At 40.7% G+C, this 20,384-nt stretch overlaps 1 protein-coding gene across 1 annotated transcript in view; it reads left to right on the top strand.

The window, feature by feature from the left end:
• The window catches only part of EPHA10 (EPH receptor A10), a 762,516-nt gene that overhangs the window by 564,589 nt on the left and 177,543 nt on the right, over positions 1 to 20,384 (top strand). Inside the window, exons 7-8 of the mRNA XM_040424435.1 lie at positions 14,615 to 14,723; positions 15,394 to 15,449. Of these exons, the coding sequence (XP_040280369.1) occupies positions 14,615 to 14,723; positions 15,394 to 15,449 (165 nt within the window). The remainder of the gene's footprint in view (positions 1 to 14,614; positions 14,724 to 15,393; positions 15,450 to 20,384) is intronic.

Genomic DNA, 20,384 nt, shown 5'->3' with positions numbered 1-20,384 from the left:
GTCTGTCCCTACTCATCTGTCCGCAGTTCTGCTGCTGCATTCCTGCAGTCCCAGCAGATTCTGGTCCCTGCAGTTGCAGTGGCAGGACCACGGATATGTGAGTGAGGTTTATTTATGTTCAGGGGCAGGGAAGTGCCCCAGGGGTTGTCAGCAACAAGGCTGGGCAATGCCTTTAAAGGACTTGTCCAATCAATCATTTCCGTGCCGAAAGTCTGGAAAAATCTGTTCATAACTGTTTAACCCTTTCACCCCCAGCGTTTCTTTTTTTTTTTTGCGTTTTCGTTTTGTGCTCCCTGCCTTCTCAGAGCCATAACTTTTTTATTTGTCTGTTCACATAGCCATATGAAGGCTTGATTTCTGCGGGACAAGTTGTACTTTCCAACGCCACCATTTAATATTGCATATGATGTAGTGGGAAGCGGGGAAAAAATTCCAAATGGGGTGAAGTTGCAAAAAAAATGCAATTCCATCATAGTTTTACAGGTTTTTATGTATGACGAATCCGGCGATACCTTATATGTACAGTTTTTCTTGCGTTTTGATGCGGGGCAACCTGAACTTTTTTATTGACACTATTTTGGGGTGTGTATGACTTTTGATCACTTTTTATTAAATTTTTTATAGAAAATGATGCAACCAAAAACATTGAGTCGGCCATTTGGACGCTTTTTTCCCTTTTGCTGTTTGCCGTATGGGGAATATATTTTTATATTTTTATACTATGGGCGTTTTCACACATTTTTTTATTTTTTTTATTTCTTTTATTTTTATTTTGAAAAAAGGGGGTGATTTGAATTTTTATGTTTTTTTAAATAAATTTTTTCCCTTTTTTATAGTTCCCATAGGGAACTATAACAATCAATCATCTGATTTGTATTATCATAGACTCCAATGCACTTGTATTTGAATCTATGATGATTTTAGTACTTTCCTATGGAGTCCTATTACAGGCAAGGGCTCCATAGGAAATACTATGCAGCAGCCTCCTGTCATTCACAAGACAGGGGCTGCTGCACACACGCTCCGGCTCCTCCGATCGCCACACGGGGAGCCGGAGCATAACCGGTAAGTGCAAGCTTTCTGTTTTCAGCACGCTCAGATGCCGTGGTCAAGACCACAGCATCTGAGGGGTTAAATGTCCGCGATCTGCATTACTGCCGGTTGCGGACATGAGCCGCGGGTGTCTGCTAAAAGAAGCAGACGGCCACCCGCGGCTATGGCACCTTCATCTTTAAAGTCCCGCATCTATTGCGGCGCTAGTCGGGAAGGGATCTTTTCTGACATAAAAACCTACACTTCTTGCTTCCATGTTTCCCCAATAATACTGCTGCTAATCTGCGCTGCTGGTGGCAGGGTCTGACCAGAATCCGTCTTTTTCTCTCTGGCAGCACTGAGCTTACTTGGCAGACATGGATAATGTTACACTTTCTAAACACCGGCTAGCGCCATACAGTTGCTTTTTTTTTATAATCATGGTATAAACCTTTCAAAGGTCATTAAAAGCTTGCATGTTACCACCAAGTGTGATGTCATATATATTTCCTTTTTTAGACCAAAAATTAGGGAACAAGTTCCTGAGTTAGAGACCCTATTGGTGGCACATGGAGACCCTATTGTCCTGATTATATACCTGGTACTATATGATGTATACATGAGGCATTGCCTTTTCCTCTAAAAGCAATGCTACTGATGGAGAATACCCAGCAATACATCATGCTTTGGAACATTTTGTGTAAATGAAAGATGGAAAAAAATGCATATCTTAGTATTTTTAATTGAAGCAATGTAGTAGTAAAGCATGGGCTGATATCAGTCTTTTGGTGCTATATTAAGAGAAATGCAATACAGAGCCATGATATTACTATGTGCTTGAGTCATAAACAGGGGTGGATTTAGAGTGGACGATCAAGTCCCCAAACCAAACAAGACCACTTTTTAAAATCATTCTTTATCACAATATGTCTCTCCTGGTCTCCAGTTCAGCTCTAAGTTGCAACAAACTAGATTTGAATGTTTGCATGAACATGTTTTTGCGGTGGCCCTTAGCATAGATACTAAGTATTTGAAGGGTCTGGTGTCTGAATTTTGGAGAATTATCTGGGATTTGAATTTATTTTGGGGTCTGGTAAGGGCACTGCATTAATTAAGGGGTATAATCTGGAAGGTAAATTAATTATCTTATTTGGCCTGGACTCTGGATTACCTTTTGGGTCTGGTCTGAGGTCTGAATTATATTTAGGCTGAGCACTAAGGTCTATGTATATATTAATTTATGCTTTGATCTGAGGCCTGAATTTGTTGCCATATAAACTCAGGTGGGCTGTGCAGCAAATTCTGCAGTGGTGATGAAACGTTTTCATGATGTCTGGACTAGATGGAGAACAGAAGGACAAGTAACAAATCCAATCAGAGATGACATCACCTGTACATCCTAGATGCAATTGTTGAGTATACTGAACTTTCTAACGTAGTCTGCAGCATGATAATTAGTGTTGATCCAAAGTTGATCTAACTATCATCCAAAGCTCGCTTCGCTCAACACTGATGATAATACTCTGCAAACCGCCTTATGGCCTTGGTATATGACTATTACATGGGCACTGTATGGCAGTATGATTGATTATATTAGATCATGTATAACCACAGCTTATGCTTTTCTTAAGTGTACACTTGTCCCTGACTTTGTGGATCAAAGTCTCTGCTTTTTATTCTGACCCCGCTAATTAGAATCCTGGATCTGGCCTTTTGGCCTAACGCTTTAGGAAGATTTGCCCTCTACTTGGGTCTATACAAACTTTTGTTTAAAAAAGTTTGTATAGAGTCTGGCTTAAGATATTTTATAACATTTCTCTCTAGGTGGACAGTGTAATTCATTAATATTGAAGTAAGCTTTTACATAGATGGCTGAAAGCATACATTACTTATTATGTTCCATTTCCATCATTTGTTATTATCAAGATTGTTATCACTGTATTTCACAGTACAGGCACAAAATAGTATAGAATTATGGGTAATTTTCTTCCGCCCCTGCCTTTTATTGGAATGTCTTTTTGGACAATAAAGAAGTCTGCTTTTCTACATTGGTGAGTGCCAACTATTATATCCTATGCATTCATGGGTAATTTTTTTACCCCATGAATATTTCTTGGTTCATTTTATTCATTTTGCAATAAAATTATCCAAATCACACTTAAATGTCATCATTTCTCTTTATGATAGTTAATCTTGGTCATTATCGCAGATGATCTCTGATTCCCTGCAGCTCGTCTAGCAGAGTACAAGCATATTATGCTGAGTAAACAGAGACATAAAGTTCATGCCTATTACTTGGAAGTAACTGCATGTCGATTTTTTTGCATACATTTTTCTTTTCTTGATTTATACTGTTAGAGCCTGTAGGCAGCCAAAGCCATAAACCATCCATTTTACATAAAACTTTGTGCCTTTTTATCTCTTCTTTCCTCTACCAGTTAAAGCTCTAGCACTTGGTATTTGTCCCATTGTTAAAAAATATATATTTTAATTCACATTTTGCTGGAAACGAATTGGCCTTCAACATACCTCCTGGGTAAATAGGCCAGTTTAAAAAAAAACATTGCTTTTTGGCCATTGTTCCATATGAGGAACATGAAAGTAATGTTTCTAAAGGTGCCCATTCACCTTCAATAGCTAACAGCTATTTTCCTGGGCTGGACACATCACCGATCTGATATTGATGTCCTATCCTAAGAATGTCATCAATATATTTGCACTGCACGATCCCTTTAATATTCCCAAAAAAAACCTTAAAGAAGTTGTTTCCTCAGGAGAGGTCATCAATATTAGATCAGAGGGGATACAACTCCCGGCACCCCTGCCGATCAGCTTTTTGAAGAGAAGGCAGCGCTCATATTAGCGCCGCCTTCTCTTCTCTGTGTACCTGCCTGCCGTATCAATGGGATGTCTCTGTAGTATTCACAGACCGAGCCGTCCTATAGATGTGAACGGGGACACTATACTTGTAATTACACCTCCTCACCACGGGAATTGCTTCAGCAAGAAAGTAAACAGAGCAGAGAAGGTAGCGCTTGTATTAGCACTGCCTTTTCTTCAAACAGCTGATCGGCAGGGGCCCCTTACAATCTGATATTGATATTCTCTATATAATGTATCTGAACTTGAATTAGTTAATTTTCCAATTCCTCCTCTCATTTTTGCCTTTAAAACAAAATAAGATTAACATACATGCTGTGCAGGGAAAGGAGACAACTTTTCACCTCTGCTTCCTGGAGGCAAAGGCCTACTGTGCCTGATAATAAATCTGTCCTTCTATAAAAGACGTCTATTTCTATTTCTATTAATCAATTCACCATAAAGCTAATGTTCAATTCAGAGGCAAATAAGTGCCTCCCAGACAAAAGTGCTCAGGATTCTGTTTCTATGTCACATAATGCTATTGTTCTGTTACCTACCTGTTATACAATTACCACAATTGAAACAATGAGATTGTAACAGATTGTGCATTCCACAGTTTTAGCACTCTATATGCTGAAGCAAATAAAACCCGTTTCAACTCCTGAAGAACTCCTTTAAGTCATCTCACATAATAGCAAGGATGCAGATTTGGATTTATGTGCTTTCTTATTCCTGGGACATAGAAGTCCTCTTGCTTTATGCAGAGTATAAATCTCTAAAATAATCCATAATTACAATAATCTATAATTATTCTGCTCATACTTTAATTAAGTAGCTTGCATCTCGCTTACTGTGTTGTATTTTTAGCTCCAAAGCAATAACTATTTTCTATAACTTCCTCATAGACTATACATAATTATATCACATATATTATGGCAATTAACACAAACAAATGTCATACACCTTTATTCTTGGCTTGTTCTGCAAGCTGAGCACTTTATATCTTCTTAATGCACATGGCAGCAGTAAATGTACACCTTAATATGAATAGTAACATTTCTGTCTTAAAGGAAAACCTTCCCCATATTGTGATTCTTCTTCATGCCCAGTGCAAATTACTACCCATAGTTTTGGTAACCGAAAACAACCTCATACTTCAAATTGTCACACACTCGTGGAAACGGGCAATACAACAATACAGTGCTCATAGAAATAAATAGTCCATACTGTAACTCCTTGGGCATTTAATATCATATGGAGGCATACATGTGAAACAATTGCTTCATGTTTCATCATATGCACTACTATTGTACTGTTCTCCTGCAGAGAATTATGGCTCTTCATGGAGATAGTGTGTCTGTGGTTTCCTTTCTAAGGAACCATACTCACTCCAAGGACAACACTGTGCTCTGTACTGCAGGAAGTTCCACATCACCCATCCTACATGGCCTCTTCATACTGCTGTTGACATGATAGCATGCTATCCCAGAAACCCCTTTAAAGGGGGAAGTGTGCATTGATGGCTTATCTTTATAATAGGTCATCAGTATTTGGTGGAGATCATTGTCCTAATCTACGAATATCCCAGGGATCTTATACCCACTAGTCAACTATTGATGAACTATCCTTAGGATAGGTCTCCTCCTCATGTGGAGAATCATTGTTGTCTGATAAATCGCATAATGGAAGTAAATGCTCATTTCTGATGACCTGGTATATATGGAATTATATTATACATAGAAATGAAAAACAAAATATATAGGTCATTCATGTCATTAATAGTACATTGAGTTTTTTTCTTTGGAATTATTGAACGCAGCCTTATTGAATTGTACTTACATTAGGCCGATAGCATTGCTATTTTTGCTGGATTTCCGATCCTTAACATATGGTTCCTAGATGATCTTGTGTCGCTGTGAGTTATTTAGGATGCCACGACGCACATTCCCTCTTATGTGAAAAAGTGGATATCGTTCCAGTGACCTCGAGATCCGGACAAGATATTATCTATATTTCTGTGATTACATTGTGTCGAAATATTATATTATTTTCGTATATTATTTTATTATTATTTTTTCCTCTTCATTTATAACAATATGTTATTTGAATGTAGTATTTACATATGGCTTTATTTTGTAATCTCTCAGTGTCTGAAGAAGGCTTTGCATAGCCGAAAACGTTCACACGTACTGCCGTATGTTACTCTGCTTCTGTTGAAAACAAAATAAAAGAGCAAACACAGAAAAAAACATTTTATCTGCAGTAATTTTGTGTATATATTGCCTGGGGTGGGAACGCTATATACAGCAGCAACCGACTTATTGCGAACAAATCTTTATATCAAGTATCCTTAGGATAGGTACAGTGGTGCTTAAACGTCTGTAAATCCCTCAGAATTTTTATCTAAAACTACATTAGATTTTCTAAAAGTCCTAGTCCTAATAGTAGATAATCAAATCAAACGAATGAGTAAAAAATATTAGACTTGGTCATTTATTAATTTAAGAAAATGATCCATTATCAAACATTTGTGAGCAGCAAAAGTATGCAAACCTTTAGGATTAGTACATAATTTAAAGGTGAAATTAGAGTCACATGTTTTTAATCATTAGAATGACAATCAGGTGTGAGTGGATGACAAGTTTCATTCAAAGAACAGGGATCTATCAAAGTCTGATCTTTGCTTTTGGAAATGTATCACAGCAGGGGAAAAAAGAGATTTCTGAGGACCTCAGAAGGATAGTTCTCGATAGTTCTGTTCATGTTCATCAGACTGGAAACGGTTACAAAACCATAAAAAAAAAATCATACTTACCTCATCTATTTAATCGTGAAGAGCACTCCGCCACAATCTTGATTGAAGATCCAGCACAAAATCTCGCCATCACGTGCATGAGATTGGATGGCGGTGGCCACTTCGTGCTCAAACAGTTGAGGTATGATTTCTTTTTGCCATTTCAGGGAAAATCAATTAGTTACCACAAAGCATGAGGAAATTCGGCTTTTCCGCAAATCAAGTTTTCCGTGAAATTCGGGTCGAAGTCCACTTCGATTCGCTCAACACTAATTATTACCCTCCTCAGGAGTGTTCAATCAACAATGATGAGGGCAAGGTAACTGTCACGAGGGTGTCAAGACCCACGCCTGACTCCGTTATACCCGGGGTCCGGAAGTCACAGCGGTTGGCTGCGCGCTCTATGTAAGATAGGGCTGTTTCCTTATGGTAGCTTTCTGGGTTTGCTTTGCAACCCTTTTTGGCTCACTCAGGGATCCGTAGCTCCTTCTCCTCAGCTGTTCCTTGTCCAGCACTCCCAACCTCCTTATATTCCCCTCTCACACTTCTCTGGTTGCCAGATATAGAGCTTCCTGCCTGGACTTCTATACTGACCCTCTGGAGCTGTGTTGCTGCGTTCTCTGGTAGTTGGTCCAGAACGTTACCCTCCGGATCCCTGTTGGACCTTTGTGGTCTGCTGTGGTCGCCCACCTGGGTGTATGTGTTTGTCTGTATTGTCTGTCCTCTCCCTGGTGTTTCCCTCTTAGTGTCAGTGATGCGGACTAGCGATCCCACCGGCCCGTTCACTATCTAGGGCTCATTCTAGGGAAAGCCAGGGTTTAGGCACGTGATCGCCGCACGGGTGAGGAACCCGTCTAGGGACGTCAGGGCAGTCAGGTGCCAGCCGCAATGTGAGTCAGGGGTCACCACCTTTCCCTCTCCCTTGGGCAGGGCTTTCCCTTTTCCCTCCCTGTGCGTGACGCCGGTCATTACATTATATCTGGCCCTTATTTTGTGTAGGTAAAAAAATAATAATAATAATTTTACCTACTTAGAATCCAGTATGGATCCAATTGCTGCTCTGTCCAAACACTTTCATGGCCTGTCTTTGGAGGTGGCAGGATTGAAGGCGTCGGTCCTCCAGCAACAGCAGCAATTACAACTGACCGCAAGCCCAGCGGTTGCTACTGGTAACCAGGTTGTTGCGGAACCCAAGGTCCCTCTCCCTGACAGATTTTCTGGGGGAAGGGACAAGTTTTTGAAATTCCGTGAGGCCTGTAAATTATATTTTAAACTGCGCCCTTACTCCTCTGGTAATGAAGAACAGCGTGTGGGGGTTGTTATTTCCCTGCTGCAGGGGGACCCGCAGTCCTGGGCATTCTCTTTACCCTCTGATTCCCAGGCTCTTCGGTCAGTGGATGAGTTTTTCGGGGCCTTGGGTCTCATATATGACGACCCTGACCGAGTCGCACTGGCTGAATCAAGTTTACGGAGACTCCTACAAGGAGAGCGGCCGGTAGAGGAGTATTACTCTGACTTCCGTAGGTGGGCTACGGATACCCAATGGAACGACCCGGCTCTCAGGAGTCAGTTCTGCACTGGGTTATCCGAAAGGGTTAAGGATGCGCTTGCATTATATGAGACCCCCTTTTCCCTTGATGCGGTTATGTCCCTTTCTATCCGAATAGATAGACGCCTTAGGGACAGGTTGAAAAAACCGGAGCAATTGGTAACCCCTCCCAAGCAGCAGTTAGTCTGTACGGACTTAGACGAGCCTATGCAGCTAGGAGGAACTACTCGTCAGGTCCGTCCTCCTGAGGCTCACCGTAGGCGTGGGGTTTGTTTTTTTGTGGGGAGAGGGGTCATTTCATTAATGTCTGTCCTTCTTTCCTCCTCCCCTGTGTGGAGGATGTCAGCCGGGGGGTATATGTTTCCTCCATACGTACATCGCAATTTGTGTTGCCAGCAGTTATTGTTTTTGGTGTTAAGACGGAAACTATTTCTTTCTTTCTAGACAGTGGAGCAGGGGTAAATTTGATAGATGCCCATTTTGCCCGCACTATGGGTTTGTCTCTCTGTACGCTACAGAAACCTATTCACATATTCGCTATTGATTCTGCTCCTCTGTCTCAGAGAAACCTCACCCACATTGTTCATAATTTACACCTTCGGGTAGGGGACCACCATAACTAGATGCTTTCATGTTATGTTCTGGAGGGGCTTCCCACTCCGGTAGTGCTGGGTCTTCCCTGGTTGGTAGCGCACAATCCAGTGGTGGATTGGCAGGCCAGGGAGATATCGGAGTGGAGTGAGCATTGCAGAGAAAATTGCTTAAATAGCAATTGCTTAGTCGCCTCCATAACTACCCTACCTACATTTATTTCGGACTTTGAGGACGTTTTTTCTGAAAAGGGTTGTCAGAAGTTACCACCTCACCGTCATTATGATTGCCCGGTTAACCTTATTCCCGGCGCAAAATTACCCAAGACCAGGTTATATAATCTTTCGGGTCCAGAGAGACAAGCCATGAAGGATTATATCTCCGAGAGCTTGGCTAAAGGACACATCAGACCCTCTTCTTCACCCGTGGCTGCAGGGTTTTTCTTCGTTAAAAAGAAAGATGGGGGCCTGCGTCCTTGCTTAGATTTTCGCGAATTAAATCAGATAACCATCCGAGACCCTTACCCTCTTCCTCTCATTCCTGACCTGTTTAACCAGATTGCGGATGCTAGGTGGTTCTCCAAACTTGATCTTAGGGGGGCCTACAATCTGATTCATATCAAGGAGGGGGATGAGTGGAAGACAGCTTTTAACACCCCTGAGGGGCATTATGAAAATCTAGTTATGCCTTTCGGTCTGACCAATGCTCCTGCCGTCTTTCAACATTTCGTTAATGACATTTTTAGTCATCTAATCGGCAGGTTTGTGGTAATATACCTAGATGATATTTTAATTTATTCGCCTGATCTGAGAACACATGAGGTGCATGTCAGACAAGTACTGCAGGTCCTACGGACGAATGAATTATATGCTAAAATTTAAAAATGTGTCTTCGCCTTTCAGGAGATACAATTCCTAGGTTATTTTTTATCTGCGTCAGGTTTCCGTATGGATCCTAGGAAGGTCCAGGCAATTTTAGATTGGGATCTTCCTGAGAACCTCAAAGCTCTGCAACGGTTCTTGGGCTTCACGAATTTCTATAGGAAATTCATTAAAAATTATTCAGTTATTGTAAAACCCCTTACTGACATGACTAGGAAGGGGACTGATTTTTCTAAATGGTCTGACGCCGCTAAAGTTGCTTTTTCCTCTCTAAAAGAGAGGTTTACCTTGGCACCTGTACTAGTCCAACCTGATGTCTCTCAGCCTTTTATTGTTGAAGTGGATGCGTCAGAGGTGGGAGTGGGGGCGGTGCTGTCTCAGGGTCCGTCTCCTGGCAAATGGCGCCCTTGTGCTTTCTTTTCTAAAAAACTATCTACAGCAGAAAAGAACTACGATATTGGCAATAGGGAACTATTAGCTATTAAACTAGCGTTTGAAGAATGGCGTCACTTTTTAGAGGGGGCAGTCCACCCCGTCACTGTGATTACGGACCACAAAAATCTTCTGTACCTCAAATCAGCTAAGCGTCTCACCCCTAGACAGGCTAGGTGGTCGCTATTTTTTACCAGGTTTAACTTTGTTATTACTTATCGTCCTGGGGCAAAGAATACCAAGGCTGATGCACTATCTCGTTGTTTCCCTGGAGGGGGTAATGTGAGTGATCCGGTGCCCATTCTTCAAAGAGGAGTGGTTGTTTCTGCGGTACACTGTGCTCTGGAGGGGAAGGTGTTAGAGGCCCAGGGGGACGCTCCGGTCTCTTGCCCCTCAGAGAAATTGTTTGTACCGTTGAACCTGCGTTTCGAACTATTAAAGGAACATCATAATTCGGCACTTGCTGGGCACCCGGGTAGTAAAGCAACCTTGGAGCTATTGTCTCGTCATTTTTGGTGGCCAAGGTTGCGTCAGGATGTATTGGATTTTGTGTCTTCTTGTTCTACCTGTGCGCGCGCAAAAGTTTCACATACACGTCCTGCAGGGTCTCTATTACCACTCGTCATTCCCAATAGACCATGGACACATCTGTCAATGGATTTTATCACTGACTTACCTTTGTCTGCGGGTAAAACAGTTATTTTGGTAGTAGTGGACAGGTTTAGCAAAATGGTACACTTCATTGCGTTACCCGCACTACCTAATGCTAAGACTCTTGCTCAGGTATTTGTCAGTGAAATCGTGAAGCTTCACGGGGTCCCTTCCGATGTTGTTTCGGATCGGGGGACCCAGTTTATTTCTAAATTTTGGAAAGCTTTTTGTTCCCGTTTGGGGGTACACTTGTCCTTTTCCTCAGCTTTCCATCCTCAGTCGAATGGACAGACTGAGCGTACCAACCAAAACCTGGAGACATATCTAAGATGTTTTGTGTCTGAAAACCAAGAGTTGTGGTCATCATATTTACCGTTAGCTGAGTTTGCCATAAATAATCGTCGTCAGGAATCCACTGGCAAGTCATCATTTCTTGGTGCATATGGTTTTCATCCCCAATTCTGTACTTTCAAAGAGGGGGGGTCTTCTGGGGTTCCCGAAGAGGAACGGTTTTCGTCATCTCTTTCATCAGTATTGCATAAGGTGCAAGCTAACTTGAAAAATATGGGAGGTAAATACAAATGCATGGCTGATAAGAGACGGTCGCCAGGTCCGGACCTAGGAGTGAATGACTATGTGTGGTTGTCTACTAGGAATATTAAATTAAAGGTTCCCTCTTGGAAACTGGGTCCTAGGTTCATTGGCCCTTACAAAATTGTAGCCATCATCAACCCCGTGGCTTTTCACCTGGAGCTACCTCAGACTTTTAAAATCCATAACGTCTTTCATAAGTCGTTACTCAAAAAATATGTTCCACCTCTAGAACCGTCACCACTGCCACCCCCTCCTGTTGTTGTGGATGGTAATCTAGAATTTCAGATATCCAAAATTGCTAATTCTCGTCGGGTCCGCCGCTCTCTTCAATATCTGGTGAATTGGAGAGGTTACGGTCCCGAGGAAAGAATGTGGGTTCCTGCGTCTGAGGTAAACGCCGACAGGCTAGTTCGGGCTTTTCATGCCTCTCATCCTGAGAGACCTAGTCCAGAGTGTCCGGAGGCCCCTCGTAGAGAGGGGGGTACTGTCACGAGGGTGTCAAGACCCACGCCTGACTCCGTTATACCCGGGGTCAGGAAGTCACAGCGGTTGACTGCGCGCTCTATGTAAGATAGGGCTGTTTCCTTATGGTAGCTTTCTGGGTTTGCTTTGCAACCCTTTTTGGCTCACTCAGGGATCCGTAGCTCCTTCTCCTCAGCTGTTCCTTGTCCAGCACTCCCAACCTCCTTATATTCCCCTCTCACACTTCTCTGGTTGCCAGATATAGAGCTTCCTGCCTGGACTTTTATACTGACCCTCTGGAGCTGTGTTTCTGCGTTCTCTTGTAGTTGGTCCAAAACGTTACCCTCCGGATCTTTGTTGGACCTTTGTGGTCTGCTGTGGTCGCCCACCTGGGTGTATGTGTTTGTCTGTATTGTCTGTCCTCTCCCTGGTGTTTCCCTCTTAGTGTCAGTGATGCGGACTAGCGATCCCACCGGCCCGTTCACTATCTAGGGCTCATTCTAGGGAAAGCCAGGGTTTAGGCACGTGATCGCCGCACGGGTGAGGAACCCGTCTAGGGACGTCAGGGCAGTCAGGTGCCAGCCGCAAGGTGAGTCAGGGGTCACCACCTTTCCCTCTCCCTTGGGCAAGGCTTTCCCTTTTCCCTCCCTGTGCGTGACGCCGGTCATTACAGTAACAGTCCACAAGGTCACAGAACCTAGAGTAACCTCTAAGCCAGTGTTTCCCAACCAGTGTGCCTCCAGCTGTTGTAAAACTACAACTCCCAGCATGCCTGGACAGCCTTTGGCTGTGCGGGCATGCTGGGAGTTGTAGTTTTGCAACAGCTGGAGGCACACTGGTTGGGAAACACTGCTCTAAGCAACTAAAGGTCTTTCTTACATTAGGTAATGTTAATTTCCATGACTCAGGAGGACAACAAGAGTGTGCATGGTAGGATTGCAAAAAGAAAGCAAATACTTCTGCCTGAGTGCAGTTTGTGAAAGATCACCTCGATATGCCAGAAAGATATTGGAACAATGTTTTGTGGACAGACGAGATTTTAGTACATCTATCAATAAGCTGAATCTCACGAGAACCTGTGTCGTGCAGCAAGACCATGACCCTAAACACACAAGTTGTTCTACCAATAATATGGTTAATGTTTTGGAATGGCCAAGTCAAAGTCCTGACCGTAATGCAATAGAAATCCTGTGGAAGGCCCTGAAAAGAGGAAATCCCCAACATAACGCAACTGAAGCTGTTTGTACAGAGGATTGACTAAAATTCCTCCAAGCTAATGTATAGAACCAATCAAGAATTATCAGAAATGTTTAGTTGCACTTATTGCAAGGGTTCCACAGCAATTTTATCACAGGTTCAGATGTTGGTGGATTGCAGTGTTATATGCTGTTAGTGGTTTAAGCAAAATTAGGGGTTTATGACTTGGCATATGCACAAGTGATTTACCGTAATTCACCCTCCATTACAAATGTTAACATTACCAGCAACCATATAGCACTACAATCTTCCACTATTGCACAGTGCAATTATTACAGCATGTAATATCACTGTGAAGATCAGACCTTTCAAGAATCACATTAGTTGAAGTGCAAATTTATCTGGATTACGAAAGACTAATCTTTTATTAAAACATGTGACATATTTCATGCTTTATCAAGACATACAAAATTAGATTTTCTTGTGTAAACATCAGAAGGCCAAAATAAGATGGAGTTCTACCAGTTTTATTTGGCAAATAGAAGCCAGTGTTGGCCTTGTAGTCTGATCTAACGCCACAAGGTAGATTAACTAGGGCAAGGTTTTGATATCAATTTGGAAAAGAGCAGATTAGTTGGGGCAACGGGTTTTTATCTGCTGGGAAATTGTATGTATGTATGTATGAAAACCTCTCATTTTCTTCCATTAAAAGGCTCCAAAGGCACAACAGCAGCAGCTTACACACAGTTTGTTAAAAAGCCATGGCAGTGACACCCATGACAAAAATATTGTTGTCTGAGAAAGGGATGATTTCCATTTAAACAGACAGCACAGTTATAAATGAAAGGTTGGAATGATAGCTTGCTTGGTATGAATTTTACAGATTGTGCTTAACGGGGCCTTAAATTGCATCCGTTTACTGCTCAAGAGACACTTTCAGAATGAATTGAATCCAATAAAAATTTTATGGAAAAAAGTGTAGCTGCCTAGAACCTTCTCATGCAAACATTGGAAGGCAGAAAATTAATGAATAAGAATAAGCATTCAGATGTCAAAATTTTAATATGGCCTTGTGATAAACAGGAATATTTTTCTCATGTCATCTTCTATAAATGTGTGAGTGCTATGGAAGCCAGAAGGATTCATTTTAATATTTTATTAGAGTCATTTTGAAATACAACTTTCATTATAGTGGCCTTGTCAGGAGGGCAGCATATTATGTTTAATTACAATAACATATTGGATCACTGTGACAGTACTTGATTTTTTTATGATCTGCTTATTAACCTTTATGTTTAGAATACCCCCTTGTCCAGAATGACCTCCTCGTTAACCCCTAACCCACCCAAACCTGTGAATGGAAACTTCAAGCATGGACAGGGTCACATGTGCTGCTACAGTCAATGACTGTAGTGATTACATGTGCTCCAAGCATCCTAAGGAACGCTCCTTGCTTATAAATTGCCCAGATTGTTGACCTGTATAAGAGGGCCTTTAATTATTGTTTTTATGGTGCTTAATTCATGTTTTTTCTATACATTACTCATTGTCTTTTTATTCATATTGCAGTGGCTCTAATATCCAGTGAACAGAATCCACTAATCGTCATAGTCATAGTGTCTGTGGCAGGATTCATTGTGTTACTTTCTATGGTAATAGGACTCATGATATGGAGGAGGTAAGACCTTTTGCTCACAGCCTACAAAATTATGTATTGATTTACACTGGTTTGCACACTACAATTTTATGTGATTTCATTCCAACCCCATAAAAGAGTGAATATGTGGTAAAAACCAAAATCATTCATTTCTCCAGCCTTGATTGTCATTGATTTTTTTATGTATGTTAACGCTGCTTGGCTATCTAAAGAGTAAAGTTGGATTCACACCTCCATAATATAAATGCCATGAAGATCTAATGTCTGATTTGTAGAAATATTTGTCATAAAATAATTGAGGGAAACGTGGCCTAGTTCTGGCAATGCTGAAACTGAATGCTCTTAAAAACCTCTACTAGTTATTGATTAGATAGAATGGCACATACATATATATATATATATATATATATATATATATATATATATATATAGTGGAATTACATGCAGATATTACTGGAACATCCTCATTGCCCAAGTTACTGTACATATGCAGTAACAATATCTTACAATTCTATCTAAATGTAATTTTAGAGCTACAATAAAGGTTTTATTTTATGTCCCATTGCTATTTCGTATTCATTCCCTTTTTATTTCATTTGCAACCCCACAATATAAATCATGTGTCCTATCTCATAATGCTATACATTCATCACATGACATTTTAAGCAAATATTTTCCTCCTATTCTACAGGCAGTGTGGCTACAGCAAGGCCAGTCAAGATGGAGATGAAGAGCTCTACTTTCATTGTGAGTAAATTCTGAGCTATTTCATTAAGCCAAATGTCTAGTGGTTATTGAATGAATGAAGACAACAAAAATTAGAACATTTGTCACAATTCTGCCCATTAAGGCATAATTTTTGGATGCTTGGTCCAAACAAGCCATTAAATTTTCCATCAACACTGTGTTTAAACACAACTTTCTAATATGAAAAAGCCTAACACATGTTATTTTACAGTGTGTTTTTAAACACACTGTTTGTTAAAACTAGTGTTGAGTGAATCTTTGATCCGAATTTCAGGGAAATTTTGATTTGCAGCAAAGCGGTAACAAATCAATTATCCATGAAATGGCGGTAAAAATAAGAAGAAATCATACTCACCTCATCTATTTGAGCACGAAGAGGCCACTATGGGCATCTTGTCTCAAGATCCTGGGTAAAATCTTGTGAGCGGTGACATATGATGTCACCACACCGGCCAGCATGATGATGTAATCAAGCACTGAGCGAGATTTCATGCTGCATCTTCAAGAAAGATGGCCACAGCAGTCTCTTCTCGCTCAACTGGATAAGGCAAGTGCATTTTTTTTTTTTTATGGTTAACCCCTGAAAGTCCTTAATATAAATGTCAGAAGCCACGATCAGAAATGAACACATCTGAGGGATTAAGTGACAGTGATGGCGCAATCGATGTTCCCCATGATTTAACCAGCTATTTGCAAAGAAATGCTCTACGTGACAAAGTAATTCATCATGAAGCAATTTTTTTTGTAGAATTTGGCAAAGCAGCAGATTTAAATTTGTAAAAACTTCTCTAGTTAACACCATTACTCATAATTATACATGTCTTTACTCTGACATTATTTACTATTGCTGTCATTGCTTTCAAGAAATTAAAGCGTACATGGGTTTTCAAAAAAGGTTTGCATAATGGCTGTGCTTCTTTGTACAATCATAACTATGAAGGAGCAGTTATGTTTGGGCTTCTCTAATGTTTTTTTGAGCCATATTATTCCCTGTTTTAGCTGCATAGTTAGATGCATTTCACTCAGAAGCAGGGGGCGTCTCCCTTCTTCCAGCTCTGTACCGCTGAGAAATCCTTCCTTTTACTTCTCACTATGTTTATTTTCAGGTCAGGAGCTCACAGAACAGATAAGAAGGGATAAATCACACTTACACAAAGGCAGGAGGTACCTAAGATGTTCAGAAGCAGCATAAAAGCAGTTGATTTATCCGACTCATGATCTAAGATAGCTCTGACACAACCCCACTTCCTCTTAGCTGTCTTCAGAGTCTCTGTTACCAGGGATGGATCTTCCTTAACATAGGCAGTGGACTGTAACTTAGGTGGAAGTGAGAACCCAAATTTTTTCTCAGGTGGATGCAGGCATATTTTTAACCCCATTTGCCTATCTACAGCAGTCACTAAAGGGCCTTAGGCAGGGCTGCTGCCTTTTCATGGCGGACCAGTCTAAACGCTGCACGGGTCTAAACGCAGCAGGCCCGCCACATGAAAGTGGTGACAGAGGGAACAGACTCCCTCTGTCTCCCATTGGCACCCCATAAATGTGTTTGCAGGGTGCCAATGTGTGCACAAAGCAAACTGGGACTTGGTGTAGGCCCCAAGCCTGCCTTGACTGTTCTCCAGCAGGCACTACCTCTCTGGCACAGCCTGCTGGTCAATATCGGTATAGCACTGACATTAAAATGCAATGCACTATAGGGATAGTGCATTGCATTTTAGAAGCAATCAAAAGACTGCCTTGTGAGACTATTAAGTGATCAAAAAAAGTATTAAAAAAAAATACATTTTTAAAATTTCCAATAAAAACATATACATTTTCCATTGAAAAAAAAATCTCCCCCACATATTTGGTATCGCGCAATCTGTAATGATCTGCACTACATAAATATCATGTAAATTATCCCCTATAGTGAACATAACAAAAAAAACAAAAAAACACCAGAATTGCTCATTTATTTTCAGTTGCCGCTGATTTTTTTTTATATCAAGTGATCAAAAAGTGTTATTTACTCCAAAATGATAACAATTAAAACTAAAGTCTTCCTGCAAAACTCAAGCCCCCACATAACTCCTTTTAAACTTATTTTAAAAAAAGGGGGTTATTGCATAAAAGTAGTAAAACATAAAAAAAATGTTGTGTATTTGATATCGCTGTAATTATACTGAGCCAGACAGAAGAAGTAGAATGTTATTTATGCTAAAAAAAATCTGCGCTGCAAAATTTATAACAGAAACTCAGTGGCAGTATTGCTATTTATTCCCATCTCCCTCTCAGATAGAGTTAATGAAAGTTAATCAGAAAGTTATGTGTACCCCAAAATGGTACCATTAAAAACTACAACTTGTTCCGCAAAAAAAACAAGCCTTCATAAAGCTACATAGAGAGAAAACTCCACATAGAACTCTTTTATACCTCTATAACCCCATTAGCTGACCAAACATGTCTCTGGAAACAAAGATCCCATTTATTATGTTACATTTTGGGAATCCTGTAAACTGGAAGAACATATACTAGTACCTCAAATCATTGAAAGTTTTTCAATAAATTAGAAATTATCACCGACTACAAAAAATGCAAGTTGGTTTTAGTTGAAATAAGACACTCTGCTATTTGGAATCGAAATTATTCATGATGTACCATATGCAGCCACTGTTCATGGTTCCTTCCAAAGTGAACTCAGAGTATAGTTTAAGGCCCCTTGTTGTTAGAATTCTGTGCACTATTCTCATACTGTCAGCTTTCCTCACTGCTTGGCATGAAGCTTTGTCTTTGTAGGACATCTCTATGTTATCAAGACACTATGATTTCAGACAGGACTTGTCAAAGATAGGCGAGATATGAGAGCGGATAACTTGATTTGATTTTTGGCGTATGTCATGTCAGTTTGCCATCTTCTGCTCCCTGAAGCATCTCACCAGTAGTCCTTGCCTCATTTCATTTCAAGGCGCACTGTCGAGTTGCTTGTGATTCTTGCTTTCATTGCAAGTGATTAAGAACAGTTTTGTTTATCACCAGTAACAGATTAAGGAGATGAGATGATTAAGATTTAAGAACAATTTTATTTTTGTGTAATAAAAAATATGGTTTGTTTATATTACTGTATCACAGCAAGACATTGATGATCTATTCCTTAATGATACACAACATGCTAATGGTTGCACAGGTGGGTACAGTGATGACAATGGGAGCTTTTACCAGGGGAAAAATTTTTCATCTTGCTGTAGGACCATTTTATGGGCCAGTTTCTGGAATTCCTACCAGAAGTGATGCTTTATGGGATCTGGTAATATCTAAGAGTGAAGAGCTTGCTGGAGATGTCACTGTTTGTGAAACACTTGATAACAGTGACCGACCAAAATATAATTACATTGATATACTGTAAAAAGCAAACTCTGGTTGGGAAAGCAAAGACACGGTTTAAAAAAAGGCCAATTTCCATTGTTTCAAGACAGCATTTCAGAGCATAGACTGGGAGCAGCTGTTGGCACACAATAGGGTGCATGACCACAAACCATGGATCCACAAAACATGGACACTGGCAACAACAATAATGTTAATGGACCTGCACTTCAATGCGGGATGCACATGGCCAATGTCTGTGTTGTGTGGATCCACAGTTTGTGGTCAGTGAAATGGACTTGGCCATGTGAATGCACACTAAAACAGATGCTACACGCGAGAGCTTTATGACAACCCTTCGGTTCAAGAAACAAATTCACATTAACTGGGGAATAAACAGAACAATTGAAAGGAGGAATCTGATCAGTTGCTATAAGCAAATAAGCCAGTTCTGCTTTACACCAGTTTAATAAATGACCTCTTGTATTCTGACCTCTGTGCTACAAAACTCCAGAACCACAGAGATTTAGCTTTTCTTACTTCAGCACTGACAACACATTTTTCTACATATGGAGCTTCCCCACCGATCTCCTCATCAAAGGAGATGGTGTTTTTCATGTCATTAAATCGGTAGTGGATGGGACCCCCCCCCTGCTCGTATGGAACCTAAGTGGCATACCGCCATCTGTTGATATGGGGAACCAGGAAACATATGATCCTTTTTTTGTGCCCTTGCCGTGCCCAGGCGCACATAAGCTGAAGTCAAACTTTTCATAAGATGATTCTACTGTCTCATGACTTATATAATCGTTTTCTTTCAGCTGTTTCAGCATATCAATAGTGGTGGCTGGACATACGGGGAGAATGGCGACAATTCTTCCCATATGATACTAATTAACCATGGGGCTTAAATTAGCTTCCATGAATAGCCCCGAGAAATGAGCACAAATGTGAGCGGAGGTAAAAAAAAAGTTAAACTGTAATGTGCTCAGGAAACACATATTGTTACTAAAAGATGCGTTCCGCATCAAACATCCCGGCTTTCCCGCTATTTTCCAGTCCCACCATGTCTATAGGACTCAAGGGGTTTTGATTGCCATTAGAGATTTGGTTGCTTTTCGTCTGTTGGACAAACTTGTAGATACCTAGTGCAGATATGTCCTTTTAGTATGCTCTATCAATAACTCTATCTATTACTATCCTTTGTCTATATGCACCTAACAGAGCTCAAATAAGTTTCTGCCATAAATTGTTTCATAAGGTTAAGCAGTGAAAGCTTATTGTCATTGGACGTTTATTGCATCTTAGATCCTGGTCTAGACAGCACTGCCCCTTTAAGATATAACCCTTCCCCATCAATAGGAAGATTATTGTGGAATTAAGGTCTCTATGGTGCTTGGTGATCGACAAAATAAGATGAGGTGTGACAACCCTTGTAATGGCATCTGCTTCAAGCTACTATTTTAAATACAAAATGCAATACGTAGCTGAATGGAACTAAATGCATGTAAATGACAGTACACATAAAACTTTGCAAAACTTGAGAGAATTAACAATATTTGAAAATAAGTTGTGAGTGGGTGAAAGTAATACCCC

The sequence above is a fragment of the Bufo bufo genome, chromosome 3 (assembly GCF_905171765.1).
Source record: "Bufo bufo chromosome 3, aBufBuf1.1, whole genome shotgun sequence".
Taxonomy (NCBI): Eukaryota; Metazoa; Chordata; class Amphibia; order Anura; family Bufonidae; genus Bufo; species Bufo bufo.
This window is presented reverse-complemented; position numbering and strand designations above follow the sequence as displayed.